General features: G+C 34.8%; 1 protein-coding gene across 3 annotated transcripts in view; it reads right to left on the reverse strand.

Annotated features, from left to right (window-relative positions):
- Positions 1 to 311: 311 nt before the first annotated feature.
- Cadps2 (calcium dependent secretion activator 2) overlaps positions 312 to 20,554 on the reverse strand; it is a 527,786-nt gene continuing 507,543 nt past the window's right edge. For 2 of the 3 annotated variants that reach the window (XM_071612816.1, XM_071612815.1), the window contains 2 exons: positions 7,176 to 7,280; positions 313 to 1,827 (listed from right to left, as the gene is read on the reverse strand). In XM_071612816.1, the coding sequence (XP_071468917.1) occupies positions 1,654 to 1,827; positions 7,176 to 7,280 (279 nt within the window). In that variant the 3' untranslated portion in view covers positions 313 to 1,653. Of the gene's footprint in view, positions 1,828 to 7,175; positions 7,281 to 20,554 lie in introns of all 3 variants that reach the window. The other variant, XM_071612817.1, reaches the window with a different exon arrangement.

Raw genomic sequence — 20,554 nt, forward strand, 5'->3', positions numbered from 1 at the left:
ACATTTGGAGGTTCAAGTTAATTAATTTCTAAAGTTTTAAAACATAACTTTGCATGGGTTCAGGGCTATTTCCACTCATTTTGTGTTAACTGACTTCACTGAAAAATTACTAATAAGCTGGGCTAATGGCACCCAGCTGTAATACCAGACACTCAGGAGGCTATTGCGGGAAAATCCCAAGTTTGAGGCCAGCCTGGGTAACTTAGCAAGACCCTATCTCAAAAATAAATAAATAAATAAAATAAAATAAAATAAAATAAATAAATAAATAATTAATTAATTAAAAGGGCTGGTTTTTTAACTTAGTGGTAGAGCTGGGTTGTTGCTAGTATTACAAAAAACAAATACTTACAAATATAGCTGGGGGGAGATATGTTCCTATAGTCTTGGCTTCTTAGGAGGCTAAGGCAGGAGGATTACTTGAACCCAGTTAACAGAGGCAAGCTTGGACAATGCTTTAATACTCATTTTCAAAAAATTACTTATGAATGAATGCAGAAGCACAATATTCTAGTATATTTTAGGTAAAATTACAAAAATAAAAATTCACATAAAAATTGGCATGCATACTACTACTACCTTTCCAATTCCTCACAAGAAAATATTATGAGAGAATTATCACTAAGAGTGCCAATTGCTAGTGAACATTATAAGCATTACTAATTATTAGTTAACATTAATTACTAATATATACTATTTGAATATGTAATGTCTCCTTTGCTATGGCTATAAACTGTCATAATAATCATTTTATCAAATCTGTGCATCTACTAGGTACAAAATAAAGTGCTTATTTAATTGAAAACAAAACGAAACAAATACCACAAAAACCAAAGACATAAAACCAGAGATTTGGGAGGTTTGAAATACTGCAAACATATTTTACTGCATTTAATCTATACAAGTCTAATAAATACAGAAGTTGTTATGACCAAATGAATTTTTATTGCCTGCAAGCTGTTATATTTAGAAGTAGGGGAATATGGTATGTTGATGGAAGCACACCTTGAAATTTCTTACACTTGAAAGAAATTGTTCAGAATGGAACAAGACACAAGCCATTGTATAATCTAGTCTATGTTTGGAGCTGGCAGTCCTTTAAGCCCAGGACAACACTTGCAGACCAATTTAGAGTAATGAAAACCAAGGTCAAAGTTTTTATACACACCACAACACTGGTAAATTAACTACAAAACAATCTTTGTGCATAAATTATAAATTGTAAGGTATACATCATTTTAACAAAGGTACAATAGGGTTGGTGCAGTGATCAGAAGTAGCTTCTCACAATGTTGTATCATGGGAAATACATATCTCTTTACACACAGGACATTACTTTGATGGGAAAAAAAGAGGTCGAATTTGCTAATTAAAAAAAACAAAGTTCATGTTCCAATCACAAACAAATAATTCTAGGTCAAGCTATACCACCAAGAAGGATTGTCTTCAAAAATATACTTGGCATTTTCCCCTTTAACTCAACCTCCATGTTTACTTCTTACAGAAATACAAGAAGTTTTATTTGGTCAAGACATTAAATGTAATTACAAGGACAAGTTTAAAAAAAAAAAGCACTAACAAACAAACAAACAAAATAAGCCCCAGAACAAAAACGAGTAGTCCAGGTCTTCCTTTCTCCAGAGCTGTGTGTCTTTAGCCCTCTTCTTCTTCATCACTATCTTTCATGGTAATGCCCTGAAGTCCTCCGCCTTCTGAAACAGAGGCGGTGGCCTCCTCAACTGTCAGCCGTCTGTGCAGGGTCTCATATGTCTTACTGTTCAGTGTTCCTTCCAACACACCCTGTAGTCGGAAGTCCCTGTAGGTTTTCTGGAGGAAGAAGAGAGAATTTTCTTAGATAAGTTACATTACACATTTGTATGTATGTCCGTATGTATAGGTATATACACTCAGGTGGCATTTCAAAAATCATGTTGGAAAATCCACTAATGAATTCAGATTGTAACTGCCTGTGTCAGTCATCTTGTTGGTGTATTTCTGGGAAGAAAGATGGAATGAATGATTTTGAATAGTGCTACCCAAACTACAATCACTATGAATAGTTCAAAATGTTGTGATTATCAAATGACAGATTGGAACTCCTCCCCAAAATGTTCCTAATGACTCAGAATTTACTATTTGAATAATCTATAAAAAAGATAAAATGGTACATACTTATTTTTTTCATAAAAATAATTTCTTGGTTTTTAAATTAAGAAGACTTTCCTTTAATACTGAAAGATACATTTCATTTTATAAAATGCATAAGTTTGGGAGGATAGGTGTATTATTAGTAAAAGAAGCTCACAGTATTAGCATTTGTGAATTATAAAATGTATTTATATGCAGTATCTTTATACTTTATAAAAATTTGTGTATACCTAAATGCTGAAGAATTTTGTCTTTTCTCTTTGAAATAACCTTAGAATAAGAAGTGCTACCTTCTGGCAAAAAGTTGCCATAGATAGGATGTAAAACAAGTATTTACATTTTTGTAAGACAATAAATTATAATTTATAACTTATATGTTCTACATAAAATAGAACAGAAATTATGTTATTATTTCTATACTGATTCTTAAAACTCCTTATGTGGCACTTAAAATATGTGACTTATAAAGCTCTCCTTATGGGCTAGGGATATAGCTCAGTGGGTAGAGTGCTTGTCTCACATGCACAAGGCCCTGGGTTTGATCCCAGCACCACAAAAAAAAAAAAAAAAAAAAAAGCAAATTTCTCCTTATGTTCTTTTTTTTTGGTGGTGCTGAGGATCAAACCCAGGGCCTTGTGTATGCAAGGCAAACACTCTACCAGCTGAGCTATATTCCTAGTCCTTATGTTCACTTTTATTTTTAAAAACATTTTTTAAAGTTGTAGATGGACACAATGCCTTTATTTGTTTTTATGTGGTGCTGAGGATGGAACCCAGTGTCTCACACGTGGTAGGCAAGTACTCTACCACTGAGCCACAACCCTAGCTCCTTTATGTTCACTTTTTAAAGTATGATTATCTTCACATATTTTTCATGACTAAACAGGGTGGTATATTATCATTATTATTTTTTTCTTGAATGTAGAAACAAAGAGAAAATGAAGATACTTCATCCAGTGGAGTCACTTCAAAGGCCATTTTGAATGCTAAATATCCTTTATAATTCTTTTACTGTCCTGTGTGAGATTTTTAGTATTAAGTAGCCAGACTTCAAAGGACTGGTCAAAGTATCAGTATATATCAATATGTCATGTTCTGTTCTAAATGATTGCTGGCAGTCACTTTGTTTTTGGTCATTATTTATACTTAATAGATGAAAAAAGTTAAATAAGAAGGAGAGACACTGTCTTTCATGGTCACAAATCATAACTCCAGCAGCTGGAGTAAGAGAGATGCTTGATTTTACTTAACAGATGTATTCAGAATACTTCTATTACGACATCCAGAAAATACCAGAACATTCAGACAGGTGAATTGATGGTACATGCACATGAGTTAGAAAGTATATCTTAGGCTCCTCCATTAACACACCTGGCCTAAACAATTTAGACAAAATTTTCTTAAATTTCATAATTTTCTTAAGAGATCAATTCTATTTTCACTGAAATTTGAAAGTTTTTGAAGACATATAATTCACCATCCTTCTCTTTCTCACCTGAATGAGCCTATTGTGAGAAAGTTACAAATTTATTCTAAATCATAAGTTGTTATGAATAAAGTGGTGTGATCTTATACTAAAACTCATGGTAACACTCATCAGAGACAGTAAAGTAATTCTGAAATGCCAATTTTTGTCTAGAGAATCTGGTGACTTAATATACATGGCATGAGTACCCCAGAGATTTGTGTTCAAGTCTATCATTACTTTGTAGTCAGACTAAAAGCACACTGAGCACATAAAATATTCACTCACAGATGACGAATTTGACATCAATTACTATTACAATTACTATTGTCACACTGAGTGACAATTGTATACTGAGTTTTTGGGTCTAACTTTCTTATTTTAATAGAATAATTTTCCTTAAGACTTAGCTTAATTATCAACAAATTGGCCAGGACACACTTGAATTGTGGCTTTCTCCTCCCCAGGGCTTTCTGATTTACATACAATTAAGGCCACTTCCTTATTCTATTAGCAAGTAATAAGCAGTTAGACAAGGTACAAGGTAGACATCCTGCAATCTCTGTTTCTCTAGGACTCACAAAATGTTACAGCACTTGCACATCTACCCTGGCTGCTGCAATGGCCTTGGTGGCTCTTATTTAAGACAAGTGCCTGCCTCAGTGTGCTGCTCACTTGTTTTCTTTTCTCCTAACAAAAAAAGGCAATGGATTTATGTTATCTACTTTTAAATACCCTTCGACCACTAGAAAGAACACAAATTCAACAGCCACTTTTATTATTTGGCAATTCTACTTTTTTCCTTTCCCAATAAATCATTTTGATGTCAAAACTTCAGAAGTAATTTCAGACTTTTGTGGAATCTTCCTGGGGTATATTTTGTTTCATTTTCTTAGCAATATGAGTGAACCACTATGTGGACAGGACAGAGTTGGCTATCATATAAGTTTTGATGACCTCTGGGTTTCTATGGGCACAGAAGAATGGCAAGGCCTGTGAGGACTAAGAGAGACTTCTAGTGAAAGGGCTTGACTCCTAGGTTAAATGCACAACTCTTCTGTAATAAGCAGGCCAAGTCCAAATGACTTGGGTGGAAGCCCACTTAGAGGCCTTCACAATTCTATACAAGTGTTATTGAATAGCTTCATAAAAATTCATAGGAGAATGACCATTATAAACAAAACCATACAGGTTCTAAATAATAATGAAACTATGTATGAAATTATTTATATTCAAAGTAAAGAAAAAATAACTAGGACACTAATTTATTAATTCACCTTGACTGTAATTATGAATATAGTCATTTTTAATTATTAAAAAGAACTCTATGACTTGTTTAAATGTATTAGCCCAAGAAAGCAGTGGCTGAGCCTTGGGAATTGCTTATGAAAAGCAAAACATGAAAAGTCAAACATTATATATGAAATCTAATTTTATATTTATCAATTTTGACTATGGATAACCATAATGAAGAATATATTAAAATAAGATGAATTTAATGAACTAGTGCACAATAAAAATATCACTGTATAATTTATAAAATTACTAATTGTCCTTTTCTGACAAAATATTCACTGGTGAGAGTACTTAAAATCTACTCTAAGCAAATTATATATATATATATATATATATATATATATATATATATATATATATATATATATATATAAAATACACTGTTATTAACTGTTGTCACATTGTACCCTTGAATATAAATAATTTTTATTTGTCAATTATACCTCAGTAAAGCTGAAAATAATTTCACTGTTGCTTGATGATTACTTATTTAGACGTGTAAATGTGAGAAAAGGACTAACTTTGAAGAAACGAATGATAGGCAAATAAAAAATGGAGATTTTAATCCTCAAAACAAAACAAAGATCTTAACAATCTGCCAGCTAACACCAGTTGGCTGAATATGTAACTTCTGACATCCTGAACACAGGAGACACTGATTTGAAAATATGGCTGCTGGCCAAGATAACCAGCTAATCCTAGTATGAATCACAACATGAACAGATAGATATTTTTGGAAGGTAAATACATTATGGTGATTCTCTTTTATGAAAAACAAACTTCATGTAAAAGCTCTCCAAGTCATATTTACAGAAACAAGGAAGAAACAATGGAGAATTAAGCTGAATGTGAATGAATCAAGTGCTTATAGTTTTGTAAAAAAATAAATTATAATGCCTGATAAGAGGTGTGTTGGATCAAATATATTTTGTGCACTGAATGTAGTGTGTAGGCAGAATATTAATATGCTACAAGTGCCACTTTACTAATTATTTATGATTGATCACCATTAATATTATTGTAGTTTTTCAGGTTTGTTTCTAACTCTCTGTAGATTGGCCAGTTTGATTTTGGAACAGAATTTTCCTGTTTGTGATTCTTTCTAACCTGTGATAATCTATGTCTTCATGGCACAAAAATTTCATATTTGAATTAGATTGCAAAACCAACACAGTGACAGAAACCATTTAAATTTGGAAACTTTCAAAAAATAATGTAAAAGAGTGATTCTTCACAAACCTTAGCAATTATTAGACTCCTCTGAAGGGTTTGTTAATATATAGATTGCTAGGCTTACCCTCGGGTTTTGATTCCAAAGGTCTGTAGCAGCTCCCAAGAACTTGTAGTTCCAAGTTCCCAGGTGATGCCGCTAATGCTGTGTCAGGAATAACACTCTGAGAACCAGTGTGCATGTGTGTACATATACATATATATGCAAACGTTTACATTATGTGTATGAGCACCCACACCTGTGTACCATCAATATAAATAAAATGAAAGTAAAGACCTTCCATTTAAAGAAACATTTGGTCAGTAGCATAGAGTTACATTTTTAGCCATAAGTGGAATTCTGTCTCAACTTTAAGAAAAGTTAAACTTGGGATAAATCTTTTGCTTTTACTAGAATTTACAAATTGCAAAAAATCATGTTGAAGAAATATTTTATAGCCTCTACTCACTTGATATAACACATAAGTTATTACCTTTTCTCTTTAAGAGCAAGAGAAAATGCAAGGTTGAAATGGCCTGTTGAACTTACATGACATCTGCATTAGTAATTCTGGATGGTCTCCAACACTCAAACTGGTCACCTTTTCTGTCTAAGAAGGGACATGCTTACAAAAGAATTTAGGTAGTGACAATGTAATACTTTCATGCCAATATATAATAAAATAACCTAGATTCTCCTTATTCTATTGACAAATACAGTTCAAAGCTCTCATAATGATACATGATCCTAATGAATATGAAATGAATGAATTATGGAAGAACATTTTTATTCTTAAGAAACATGCTAGTGGACTTTTGTGTATCATCTTAAAATGTGATTACTCACTAACTGATATTCTTTTATTAGTTCAAAAAAAGAGCGTTATTTGGTAATCTAGGTAAAGATGGAAATAAATGGCAGCACATCTCTGTTAATGCTATGCTTTTTAAGTACTTACATTTACTCTGTTATATCAAACCTTAGTTTGGTATGACAATATATGCATTATTCTTTATAGTTTCATGGGCAATTGACATCTACACACATTTCATTTACCTTCACAATCTTGATGAGCGTCTTCAGTTGGTAAATATGAAGCTGCAGGTCTAATCTATCAGCCAACCAGACGCAAATGACTTTCATGGAATTGCTGTACCATTGCTGGAAAGAAGGATGGGGGCAGAGGGGAGGAGAATAAAAAAGAAAACAACCTCTACAGTATTCATTTAACAGATTTGGTAATGAGGGGGTAATGAAACACTCTGAAATGACCACAGATCAGCACTTGAAGTCAATAATGCTATAATTTCCTGTTAACAGAATTGTATGTTTTGCTAGGAAATCTGCTAAGTTGACCTAGGCTGTGCTTTACATGAATTAACATTACAGTCTTTCAGCTGTAACATATTCATGGGAAACAGTGTTTTTGCACTTTGCAGCCTAGTGGCCTGCTTTGTAATTTGTGAGTAACAATGGGTACAAAATACATATTATGGAGCTGAATGGAGAGCCAAGCAGCAGAGAATAACTGGTAAATTATTTTCAAAAGGAAAATTTCCTATTAGCCTGCATGTTATGTAAAACTCAAATGGTAGATGTGCTCTGGCATAAGCCTTGTTGTCAATACCTAGAAATAACATTTTGAATGAGGGGTGGCAAAAAAAAAAATACCCATCAAAAATAACATCAATCCTCAACCGTACCTTTTACCTACTATCAGTTAGGTATTTGCCAAGATTTTTTGAGATAACAGAAAGGAACTCTTGTGTCTTAAAAGAATTACAAAAAAGACATGATTGACCAGATTATGAAAGAATCTGTTTCATTTTGCAAGTGTTTTTAGGGGGTTTGGACTTTTTCTCTATTGACTACAACTCCCTTGAGGGGAAAACTGAAATTCTTCTCTAAATGTAATATCTTGCTTCTATTTAATGTATATGAGAAGAAAAAAGAAAGAAATTTTGTTTCCTATTTTCAAAAAAAGTCCAGCATGGATGTTGACTATTTAAGGGAGTAAGTGACAAAGCTAGTTTAGATAATAATGCTACTCATTCAGGTAACAGAAATATCAATGTCCATTCAGCACTTTGCAAAAGACAAAAGAGTTTTTAAAAGAGAAGTGATTTTGTGCCTTGCTTGTATACACAAACAGAATGCCAGGACAGATCATGTGTGAGCAGATACATGGTTTTAGGTACTCAAACACAGGAAAAAGTCTTAAATATTTTTTTCTCCACAATAATAAAATAGTACATTTAACATCTAAGAGAAATATTAAGGGAGACATGCGTGAAGTTCGTCTAGACTTGTATTTATTAACACTGTTCTGATACATTTCAATATAATAGAAAATGGCATTTTATGCATAAATTAAAAATGAATTAGTTTTATATTTTATCATTTATTTCTACTAATTTGTTATTTTGCTGAACGTACATGCATAAAATGAGGTAAGCAAATTAAAACGAGTAACTGACTTCCTACATACTATCAATCAAGGGGATAACTAAAAATGTCAAAGTTTCTAAATTGTAGGATAGATTTTTTTTTTTTTTTAAATGTTATAAATACACCTAGTTTCATTCCTTCCTAATGGATACTTTATTTTTCAGGACATGTAAAAATATTAGAAACAATTTTATAACATGAGATACCTATACTTCTAAATTCTTAAAAAAATAAACTGCTAGTAAATTCAGTACCTTAGTGATATGTGAGATCTCAAAATATTTTATAGGCACATACTCACTTTACTTTCTGATTTTATTTAGTTTCTATACTTCCTTATTGCAAATTATTTACAGTTTCAACTTCTTGAGTTCTGTTTTTATGCAGATAAACACAGGTATGGACTGCAATATTGAATGAGTATGCCGAATTAAGATCCTTACCCCACACCACTCTCCAAATTATCTGAAAGCTAAAATGTTGTCAAAGTGGATTAGACTCTTAAAATTAGAGTTTTTCTGGAGTAGATAGTAAAATTTTTGATTTTATTGGAGGAGAGAAAATACTACATATTATATGAAATCTTGTAAAACTACATCAGTTTATCTGTCAAGATTGTGCAGCTACATGGTAAGCTGCATAAGTATGAGGGAAATGAAAACAGTTAAAAATTACTCCATGTGCATCTTTATGTTCTTAAAAAAACTGTTTCCATTTCTCATTGTATGTAATGTTACTTATGATTACATAACAATTGAAAGGGCCTTTAATGCAACACAGAAAGTTATTGATAACCCTTCCTTAAAAATACGACACCAAAATATTAACTAATAGAAGGGATTTAGGAATAAAATGACCTACAGTTAACTATAAAGATAGTAAAAAGAGAACTCAGTAAAATGTTTAAGCATTCTCTTACTTGGAAGGCAATATGTTATTCTACAAGGAAAAGTCTCTAAGAATAATTATCCTATCTGATGAGACTGTATATTTTTGGCTCCCAGGTCAGTCTCTTAAAGAATTGCAGCTTAACTGAGCAGATGATTAAGGGAAAGCAGTAGTTTAGCTCAGAGCTTAGCCTATGCTGCCACTGAGAATAGGCGACCAAGGACAAAATTGCCACTACATTGCTGCTTTCTTGTATATGGTGAAACTGGAGGCAACCTTCCACCCCACAAAGAAACAAAGCCACCAACATAGAAAGGTCCAGCATTTTCCTAATTCTGGTGCTGAAATTAATGTGTCCTTCTTTTGAGAGCTGAAAATATAGCCGGTCCCATTTTTTTTCATCTTGAGAAAAGAGTCAAAATTAGGTGAGCTTCATTTCTCTCCATAGAACCAAATCGAACCAACCTCCAGCATCAAACAAAGAAAAAAAAAAAAAAAAACTTGAAAAGGGCGAATGTGCAGTAAAGTCCAAACATTAGGGAATGCCTTTTCATTTTGGAGAAGTTAATTTTATCAAATAACTTGGTTGACTATTCACTCTTCCCTTCAGGGGATGACAGGGAAGGGGCTCCACACCCACACTGAAGCCAAAGGCATGGCATTACTGTTTTATTCTTTGCTTTGGTCTACACAGGAATAAAGCGGTAACTGTATATTTTACAATTTTTTTCCTACATCAATCCATGACAGCAGCCTACCACTTTAACAAAAAAAAATTTTTTTTTTTCTTTTTGTGGTTCATTCAACTCCTGTAAGGGCATGCATTACTCACTTCATTTTCTTGAGATATCTCTTTTAAAGCGAAAATAAAAGAAAAGGAAAGGCTAGGGTTGACTCTGTGAGACCCTTGTATTTATTCACACTTATTGTGCATGACTGTAGACTGGTAAATCATATTAGCAGCCCGTCTCCCCATCAAGCTGCTACTTGCTTTCCAGCCCTGGGAAGGTTCAACAAATCAACAGGAGCACGGAAAACAGAACATCAGTCTAATCTAGTGTTTAAGGTGAAGTTTTCAAACCCAATCTAAGAAGATCTTTAGAGCAAGCAACAAGCTGAAGGGCTCAGAAGGTGGTATTGACGATGAAAGAGTGTTGAAATATTGAGAAGCGCAGCACTTGTGCATTTTTAATAACAAGAGGGTCAACAAGGACACAGCTCCCTCAGTGCCAGGAGTTGCCACTGACTATGGAAATTGCCACACCAGGGCTATAAACGCTTGCAGTTCATCAGCTTTCTTAAACAGTTCATCAGCTTTCTTAAACACCCTGAACCCCCTCAGTGGACCTTTAGTCTTGAATTAACAAACCAAAGCAATGAAAGAGGGTGCAGTCTGAATGGCTGGCATTGATCCCCAACTGTGTCAGCACTGCTACAGGCCCTGAAAAACTCTCTCCATTGTCAATAGAAATTGACAAACCTCCTCTCCTAAATAGTGCAGCTGAGCCGGGCGGGATCCACGCAGCTGTAAAGGGCTCTGCTCTTGGGGCCCGGGAGCACTAACAATAGAACAAGCATGAGCTCTTTGTCAGTCCCAGACTCGGCAATTTTCTAACAAGGATTAAAGTTGTTTCTCCGCAGAGCTGGTGAAAAGAGATTTAGCAACATACCGTGCTTTCTTCATGCAAGTTAAAGAGAAGTAGTTAAGGAATTTCATTATTCTGTTGACCAGTGGAAATACAAAACAAATATATTAAATATGCACAACTCCCTTTTTGCCTCGTTTATAACATTTTGAGGATGATTCCATTAAATATAACACTTATTACCTGGGAACAAGCCCTTCACATTTATTTTGGAAGTTTTATTTTTCAAAAATCCAGCTGCTTGCCACCTGGAATGAGGTCTCAATACATACTAATGCACAATGCCTTTAGACCCTCTGCAGTTGATATTCCTAAATCTGAATCACAAGACCCCATAGGGTTTATATATCACGGCTGCTTCAACCAAATGATTTCTGTCAGAATGCAGCTTCTGATGATGATGGAAAGGTAAAAATAGCTGCTTTGCTAGGGCACAAATCTGTGATATATTTTCTGCTTAAGTGTTTAGCTTTTTATTGATTATGAATTGGCACAACTAGTTTATTTATTTTCATTCTTCTCCAGCTATGCTTGTCTCAATAGGTGAACATCAGAAAAAAGAAAGAAAAAAGAACCGGTACTTTTTACTGCAATAAAATGTGGAATGGCTAAATTTCCACAGTATGTATACATATTATCTTCATTTATTTCCAGAGAAGCTATTTTATAAGAGTTCAGTCACTGTACTGAAATGAAATAACATCTAGAAAATCTCACCTTAGGAAATATGTTATTTTAAAATGTAGAATTGAATTGAGTGAAAGAATGAACACTATTTTTTAACTGCTGCAGGCTTTGAGATGATTGAGAAATATAAGCCATCCTTTTGGATCATTTAGCTGCTTCAGAGATCAATAAAAATTTAGAAAAATTAATGCCTTATGGGTCTACCAGTGTATTAAAAATATAAATGCATCATTATTCATCGAGTGTTCCTTTTGTCAACAATCTGCTTAATATGACTCTATTTGTGGTTCTACTTCTGTCACTTCCCATTTCTTAATACTCAAGTGCAAATTTTATATTATTGGGAAATTTGATACAGTAATGGCATTATTCCCCACCTCCCGCCCCCAATCCAGGCATCCCACTGAAACTATCATAACTAGATCCACAAAACAGATGCCCAAAGCATAAACATTTTGCAAGTTTTAAGTGTGAGTTTTTTTGGTTGGCTTAGAATAGGATGAAGGGCTATACTTAAAGAAAACTGAAACCAGCCCATTACAGGTAAAAATACAGGAAGCATTCACTCCACCCGACACCCACCAAAATTACCAGCTAGGCCCAGAGACATTCATGGGAGGGGACAGACACAGAGCTGCATCTGGACATGGCAGCTCTGGGCTGTCAACATGAGAGCAAAAAACCATGAATGAAGAATCAGGGAGGGTGAGTAGTAGCCCCCTCTTAGACTATTTAGCCTGTCACTTGCCTTGTCTATACCTCAGTTTACCTCTAATAGTAGGGACAGATTTTTGTGCCCCTAGTTTTAACATCATGAATTTCGTATGCTCTATACAACTGCTGTAAGTTTGGATTTGACTGTTAGAGGATAGGGCACGATGAATTTGTAATTCTTGTAAAAATTAACTGAGAGGAAAAGCCAAATTGTTATTTTTTTGGTTTTTATGTGCTGCTTCAATACAGCTTTTATTCTTCCAGACTAAAGAAAAATGCAAGTCTAGAATTCCTGAACTCTACTCTGTTTGTTATTTTGTTTGTAACTTATTCATTTTGGCCTCTTAACATAGAGACAGATACATTATAAAAATGAAACAATAAAATGTAATAAGGAATGAATGAGATTTATGAAAAAACTATGAGTTACTGTTGATTTTATTACTAATATTGTTTGTATAAATTCTGATTTTAAAAGCATCTGATATTTTCTTTATCTCCCATGGGAGGTTCAAGCGAATCATTCAAATTTCATTTAATTCTGACAAGAATCTTGATGAGCCCCTCATGGTGGTGCATGGTTTGGGAGGTTGAGGCAGGAGGATTGCGAGTTCAAAGCCAGCTTCAGCAATGGGGAGGTACTAAGCAACTCAGTAAGCCCCTGTCTCTAAATAAAATACAAAATAGGGCTGGGAATGTGGCTCAGTAGTTGAGTGCCCCTGAGTTCAAACCCGGGTACCAAAAAGAAAAAAAAAAACCTTGATGAAGTGGATGTTATTATTCCCATTTTGCATATCTGAAAACTAAGTTTACATAGGTAGAAAATTGTGTTTGAAGAAGGCAATTCACTTATTCAAGTTTCTACAACAAGTATAATAGGTGGCAGGTAAAGATTATTATATATGCTCCAGAGTCTGTGTAACAATACTATGTTATTCCATTTCCCCCTAGGAAACAGCCTGGATTTCTGTTCCATCAATATGATCTGATGCTTCTAGCAGAAAGCCAAGAAAACAACTTCTCTCATTCCTGGTGGTTACTGACAGTTATCATGACACAGGATTGTACACAAATGCAGGAGCTACCTCTGCATTGTTTCAGACCAGGTCATCAGTTTTCTTTCAGGTCGATGCAATCCACATTTCCATTTCCAAAGACCAGATATATTCATGAATCCAATAATGTAACAGGTAAATAAGTTCCTTGAAGAACTGCACTCCCTATTAGGATAGCTAAATGGTTATTATGTTATTCATCTCTTGCATGTTCTCTTATTAAGGTTGTTTGAAGTGCCATGCCCCCTTCATGTTTGAAAACACAAAAACATTCTTTCTTCCATGGTAAAAAGAACCGTGTTCTGGGTGCAGTGGAGCACATCTGTAATCCCAGCAACTTGGGAGGCTGAGGCAGGACAATTGCAAATTCAAAGCAACTTAGATCCTGTTTCAAAATAAAACATAAAATAGGCTGGGGATGTGGCTCAGTGGTTAAGTGCCCCAGGTTCAATTCCCCACACCAAACAACAACAACAACAATAACAACAGTACACTGTGAAGGAAAAATCCTCAGTTCACACAGAGGGGAACTCTATATATGTGACTTTCTTCATTTTTTTTTAAACACAGATCAGAGAAATATTTGATTTACATCTTTTTCTTTGATGTGAAATAAAGTTATAAACTGTGTTTTTCAGTTTTTAAGCTTTACCACTAAGTTTTGCAAATTCTGAGCATTATATCTATTAAGAAATAGAAACTGTAAAAAGTGCTAACATGGGAGGGTTGGCATATAGTAGGTGTCCAATAAATATGTGTTGAATGCTGAATACACTTTTCTATCTTGTGATCTCTATACTTTCTCTACTCAAAAGTCCATGAATATAATAAAAGAGTTCTAGAGAAATTGAATCTTCTTTAGTTACACAGCAGCATAAGTTATACAACAAGACAAGTTACACAAACCAGGAACTACATAAGCTCTGTTCAGTTCACTATTCCTTCATTATTCCAAAATTTCCTTCATTCAAAATGCCCTGATTAACACTAACATTAAACCAGCCTCCCTCTCCATACTATGTACAGGGCATTAAAATCCATACTGTGTCATATTATGTGTTGCCGCAGTCCAGCTGCAGCAAAATAACTGGGGGGTGACGAGCAACTTGTGTAGATTGATACAGCAGGAGTGGGAGCCATTTATTGTAGGACAGGAGGGGTATATATACATTCCGCACAGTTTATCTTAATTAACATAAACTAGATACAGCAGTCAACCAATAAGGAATCTCCACACTTAATGGCTCGCTGGCATTACTTCACAAACCACTCCCTCTGGCAAAATGCCAGGCACCATCTTGACTTGTTTACAGACCCTAACATCGTGTCATCAAGTATTCAAGTGCCTCTGTAAGATTCTTCTGTGGCTCCTTTCCTGGTGCTAAAGAGAACAGTGACATAAAGTAAAAATTTCAAATGACCAGTTGTTCCATCCTCCCCTACTTGGTGACCAGTGACGGCACGCATACTGATTTGGTTAAACTCTTAAATGAAATGATAAATTAATGGTTTGGCTGAACTCAGAAATCAATCCAGTTATGAGGGGATCTGTACCAGTTTGGGGCAAAGATATTTTCTAAGAATGACTCAGTCAGGCACTATGACTTTTTCATCTGGTTAAATAACTCACTTTGAATAGTATATGTAAATTTGTGGTCAACATTCCACTTTAAATTAGTAGTAAAGGATCCTGATAGAGACTGTGGAGTCTTAGAGCTTAAATTAAATAGTACAATTTAGTTTGGAGATAAAACTTGTTCTCAGAATTAGCTGTTAGAAGGGTTTTCTACTTCAGATTTTTTTTTTTAAATGGGAAACATTCCAAATTTTGCTTTTGGTTAGAGTAAATATCTGTCTTTCTGCCTGCGGTTCATGGCCCACTCCTGTAGGAGCCATCTGCAGCTAACCTGATAACCTGCAGCTCTAATGCATGTTGGATTTTTGTATACCTTTGGTTTCTTGGCCTGCCAGTCCCTTGATTTGGACCTTTATTACCAACTTGATCGCCCTGACCAGATTCCCGTTAGCCTTTAAGACTCAGCTCATTCATTATCTCTGCTATGAAACTAATATTATTGCTTACAGAGAAAATTAGGTGCTCCCATATTTTCTGCTCCTAGTTCTCTATTCAGGTGTCTATAAGAATATTGCACAGTGTGGTATGTGTCTGACTCAATCTGCTGTTGGTACCAACATGCATTAACTGAACCTTATCTGTATTAATATCTCCAGCCCTTAGCAGTGTCGGGCACATAGGCTGCATTACCTTTATATTGAAGGACTACTTATTTTTAACTATTTAGAAATATAAAATGCTGTATATGTGTGTATATCTATGTATGTATTTGTAGATATATCGATACACACAAAATAGCAGGATAGCATTTCAAAAGGGAAAAAAAGGATTTATATCAGATTCACTATTGGCTTGAATCAAACTTCATTAATAGAAAAATAATTTAATAGATGCTAAACTTGCAGAAACTTATTAAAAAGAAAGCAACATTTGGCTACAAATTTTTAACACAAGACTAAAATGGAACTTAAAATGTGATAGTCTAATTTCATTTTAAGTGGCAGGTTAAAAAAAAAAAAGGAAGAAGTACTGCAAATTAGTAAACGTCCATATCTATGTACATATATTAGTTTCCATACGTATACACAGATAGGCTAACATACAAGTTTGAGATGTTGATGTGCTCAACTCTGGACTGGTCCTTCAGAGACTGTCACCTCCAGCATATACTTAGGGTACTGACACCCACTCCTGGGAGTTATCTGGTCTGTGGGGCGTACGTGCTGATATGGTGGCTTTCTTTGCTCAGGGTGTTTTCACCAGTGATTGTCCTGGACACCTTCTCTACTTTTTGGTGTTGTGAGTGGTTTTTCAAGAAGGACACCAGAAAAATATTGTTGCTGTGGGAACATTGACCTCTGAGGTGGTATGAGAGCTCTCTTGGCTTTTGAGCAAAGAACACAGGAAAATAGAAAGGGAGAGTATGGTCATATTTTGAAGTCCTGGCATTTGATGTTGTGAGCTCTGGAACTAGGTCCAAATTGTTGGCACTAAACTTTTGGAAAATTTCCAATTATCCAATTGAAACAGAGAGACACATAAATACATAACATGGATAATCACTATTATCTATTTTGAAAGGGTATTGAATTATAGTTCTCTGTTGTATTTCCATTTGAAAAATTATCTGTGAATATATCTCTTCTGCAGATGAAAAAGAAAACATTCTATGTGGAAATTTATCATTTCTTAAGAACACCTGTTTTGGATATAAATATGTAAGTTCCTTTGGGGAAGGAACCTCTCTATCTTGTTTAATATTGTGCTCCAAGCTGCTAGGACAGTGTGTGATTTTTAAAAATTTTCAATTACCAGGTATGATGGCATGCCCCTGTAATTCCAACTGCTAGGGAAGCTGAGGCAGGAGGATTACAAGTTTGAGGCCAACCTGGGTAACTTAGCAAGACCCTCTCTCTAAATGAATGAACAAAACAAAACAAAAATAACAACAACAAAAAATAGGGCTGGATATGCAGCTCAATGATAAAGTACTCCTCAATTGTTCCTCAGTGCCAAAAATCAAATAAAATCAATAAATACAGGTTAGATTGGAAAAATGAGAAATAAGAGGGACAGAACTTCCTATTATATAGAATCCTATTTAGTCATTGTGACAGAGATATCTAACCATTTGGGGCAAAACCACTGTCAAACATATGAATCCCGACAAGCACTACCATTCCTTACCCATGGTAATTGAGTGGTGAAATAGATTTGATTTTCAGACTTTATACATGCAAAACATCCGTTGAATGAATATTCTCCATCAATAAACATAAACAGACAGGAGTAACTAAGGAAAATCGATAAAAAGAAATATAAGGCATATGGAGAGTCAAATTTAGGGAGATGAGCAAAAGTATGGGAAAGTTATGTATTAGAATGCATAAGTAGAATAAGGCTTGAAAGAATCCTGTTCAGCCACATTCAAAGGCTGCATCCTATCCCTGGCTCTAAACCCGGAGCATGACCGAGGATACTTTGAGAAGTTTCAAAGGACAGCCACAAAGATGATTAAAGGGCTACAAAAGGGACCTAAGAAGAAAAGTTAAACAAATGGGGATTATTTATCCTGGAATAGACAAGTATGACAGATGCTTTAATAACAGTCTTCATATATAGGAAGGATTAGTATCTAGAGGATGCTGGCTACCTGCTTTTTGTTCTTCAGTGAGAGGAAAAGGGGAAATGGGTTTAAAATGCAGCATGAAGAATTTAAGTGAGATAGGGGTTAGGATTTTCCATCAAAATATTTTGCCTACATGAAAACAACAAAGTTTAGATGTTCTCTTATCTAAAGCTGGTTGTCAGGAAATAAAGGGCTCTCTTTAGAGTTTAGGTGTTTATAAGTCTCTTTAAAAATTATTCTTTTAAATAGTTTCCTGTAAATGCATTCAATAAACACATTTAATGATGGTTCTGTCACAAAAGCCACTTCTGCACACAGATTTTTCTTTTGGTTGGATTTAGTCAAGAGTGGCAACCTGGCTGCTACTGCTATGTCCAATTGTGAGTGGGCCAATCCTGCAGAGGGGGCTGCAAGAAAGGACCTGCAAATGAGGTGGCTCCCAGAGGGGGAGTAAAGAAAGTCACATAGAAAATGGCCTTGCAAGTGTGTGTTATTTGCTTATGAAGTTAGGACTGAAGGAAAGGAGAGTAGTAGTTATCAGTTCTGTGAAGATGCTGTACTGGTCAACTGAAGGAGATGCTGATTTCTGGAAGCCTGGTCATTTTCTTTCATAAAACCATTAGTGGCCAGTTGAAGTACAGGAATTCAAAGTCCACCAAGCCAAAACCAGGCTCTACAGACAAGAGGCAGAATTTCCAGACCATCTCTAGGTAAAAGGGACATGAAACAATATGAAATAAGGTTGGAAATGCTCAACATGTTGCTTATAATCCATAAAATCAGTAGAGAGAATGTTCTAATTTCTTCGGTGACTATTAAGTCATTGTTCCTGGCTTGGGTGGATGAATACAAAGTGCAGTTCTGCAACTGGTGTTTAGAAATATGTCTTGATGAACATGAAAGTTCCGTCGCCTTCCATTCATCAAAGATGATTTTATCATTGCTAAAAGAGCTTAGGTTATCAGCAACAATTTTATTTTTTCCTTAGTCAGGAAAAATCTCCAGTTTGTTTTTTTCTTTTCTTTTTTTCTTCTCTTTCTTTCTTTTTTTTTTTTTTTAAATTCTGAGCACAATTAAAGGTGAGTTAGGGCTCTGGTGAAAATCTAAAGAGCATCAGCAAATCTGAGCACTGCTCAGCTTTTGAATTGCTTTTCTACTTCTCAGTTCTTTTAAATGGTTTTCTATGGCAGGAACATTTTTCTTAATTAGTCACAGCTAATTAGTGTTCTGGCATAGACAAGTAATCAGAAATGTCAGAGCTGCAAGGCTACATCTCCCTAATCCTTTGATAATAATTTAGCCTCCTGGGAGGGCCCCAAGCTGCGGTAAGTAGTGACTGACAATAAGGCAAAATTAGGTGGGCAGCAGACCATTAGGATAGAAAAATAAAAAGCACTACCGAATCCTGCTGAGCACCATCAGGCAACTAACTGCACTGCCAGATGAGGTGCCTGTTTAAGCCTGTGTTGTTAATTAGCTGATTCTACCAGACCTGCCACATATGTCCAGGTGCCTCATGCAAAGATGCGTACTTCTGGGCATGTGCCAAATGACAATTGTGTTCCATGATCACATTTCAAGAATCTATATAAGAAGTCCACATATTTCTTGAAGATCCTTTTGAATTATCAAAGAAATAAGATCAACAAGCTACAATACATTTTCTTGTTGAGTTTTTTTAGGCAATTAGGCACGCTTATCTCAAGTTTCTCAGGTTTTAATTTACCAACAGCTTAGATTCAAATGAGGGCCTTTGGCCTCTCTGAACAGCGTCTGGACTTGCCAAAGCTATTTTGATATACACCATACATCAAAAGTAGATCCTTTTATAAATCCTTACACTTACAAATAATAACTTAACATTAAAATGAGGATTATTAACTCAAATGAACCAGACAGCTGTAATTCTGTAATTCGAGAGCAGAGGTTTTAAAGAGAAACAAACTTTGATGGTGGAAAAGCTAAGGCTCAATCTCCAAATGCCACTTATGAGGCAAATGAGACAACAGAAAGAACAGGTTTGACCATGAGTAGCTTTAAAAGAGGTCAAACAACTTCAATATGAGTCAGAATACTGCAGGTAAAAGCAGGAGTATACACAATTAAAACCCCAAAACAGCATCTGGAAGACAATGTGTTAAAGCAGTTAATGGCAGAGCTAAAAGATGTACGATGAGAGACGAATAACATGCTGCTCCTAGGAAACATTTAACAGGCAAATAGTCAAACTTTTGATCTACCTTTAGAACACAATAAGGTACCAGGTACACAACATAACAATATTTACAAATCAATTATTTCAGACAGCCTCAAGCACATCACTGAACTTACATTATCCATTCCTTTCTATTGAGGGAGAATAGTGATTATGACGTGGAAATAATATTAATGTGTGGATTTTAACAGAAAAAGCATGATTGGGAATAATAGGCCAATAATTAGTATTTTACATTTTTACAATTTTTATATCAAAATAAAAACAAAAAGAAAACACACTTTCATGGGAATCTGTATTAATTTGGGTAGTCTATATAACAACTGTCTAGTAATTTGAAAGTGAAAATTCATTGAAAAGAGGAAAACTTCTATTTTTAAATCAATTATAAGAGAATATATATATTCTTATAAGAGAATATATCTGTAATGTCTTAAAATGATAAGAAATGCAAGAATGCAAAGACAGTCTTACATCTTAATGGGTTCTAGTCTGCATTCCTAATGAAGAGGCTGATGACATACATACAAAAATTCACTCAAAGAATATGACTGTAAAAGTACATCATCAGTTCTAA

Source organism: Marmota flaviventris, chromosome 1 (assembly GCF_047511675.1).
Source record: "Marmota flaviventris isolate mMarFla1 chromosome 1, mMarFla1.hap1, whole genome shotgun sequence".
Taxonomy (NCBI): Eukaryota; Metazoa; Chordata; class Mammalia; order Rodentia; family Sciuridae; genus Marmota; species Marmota flaviventris.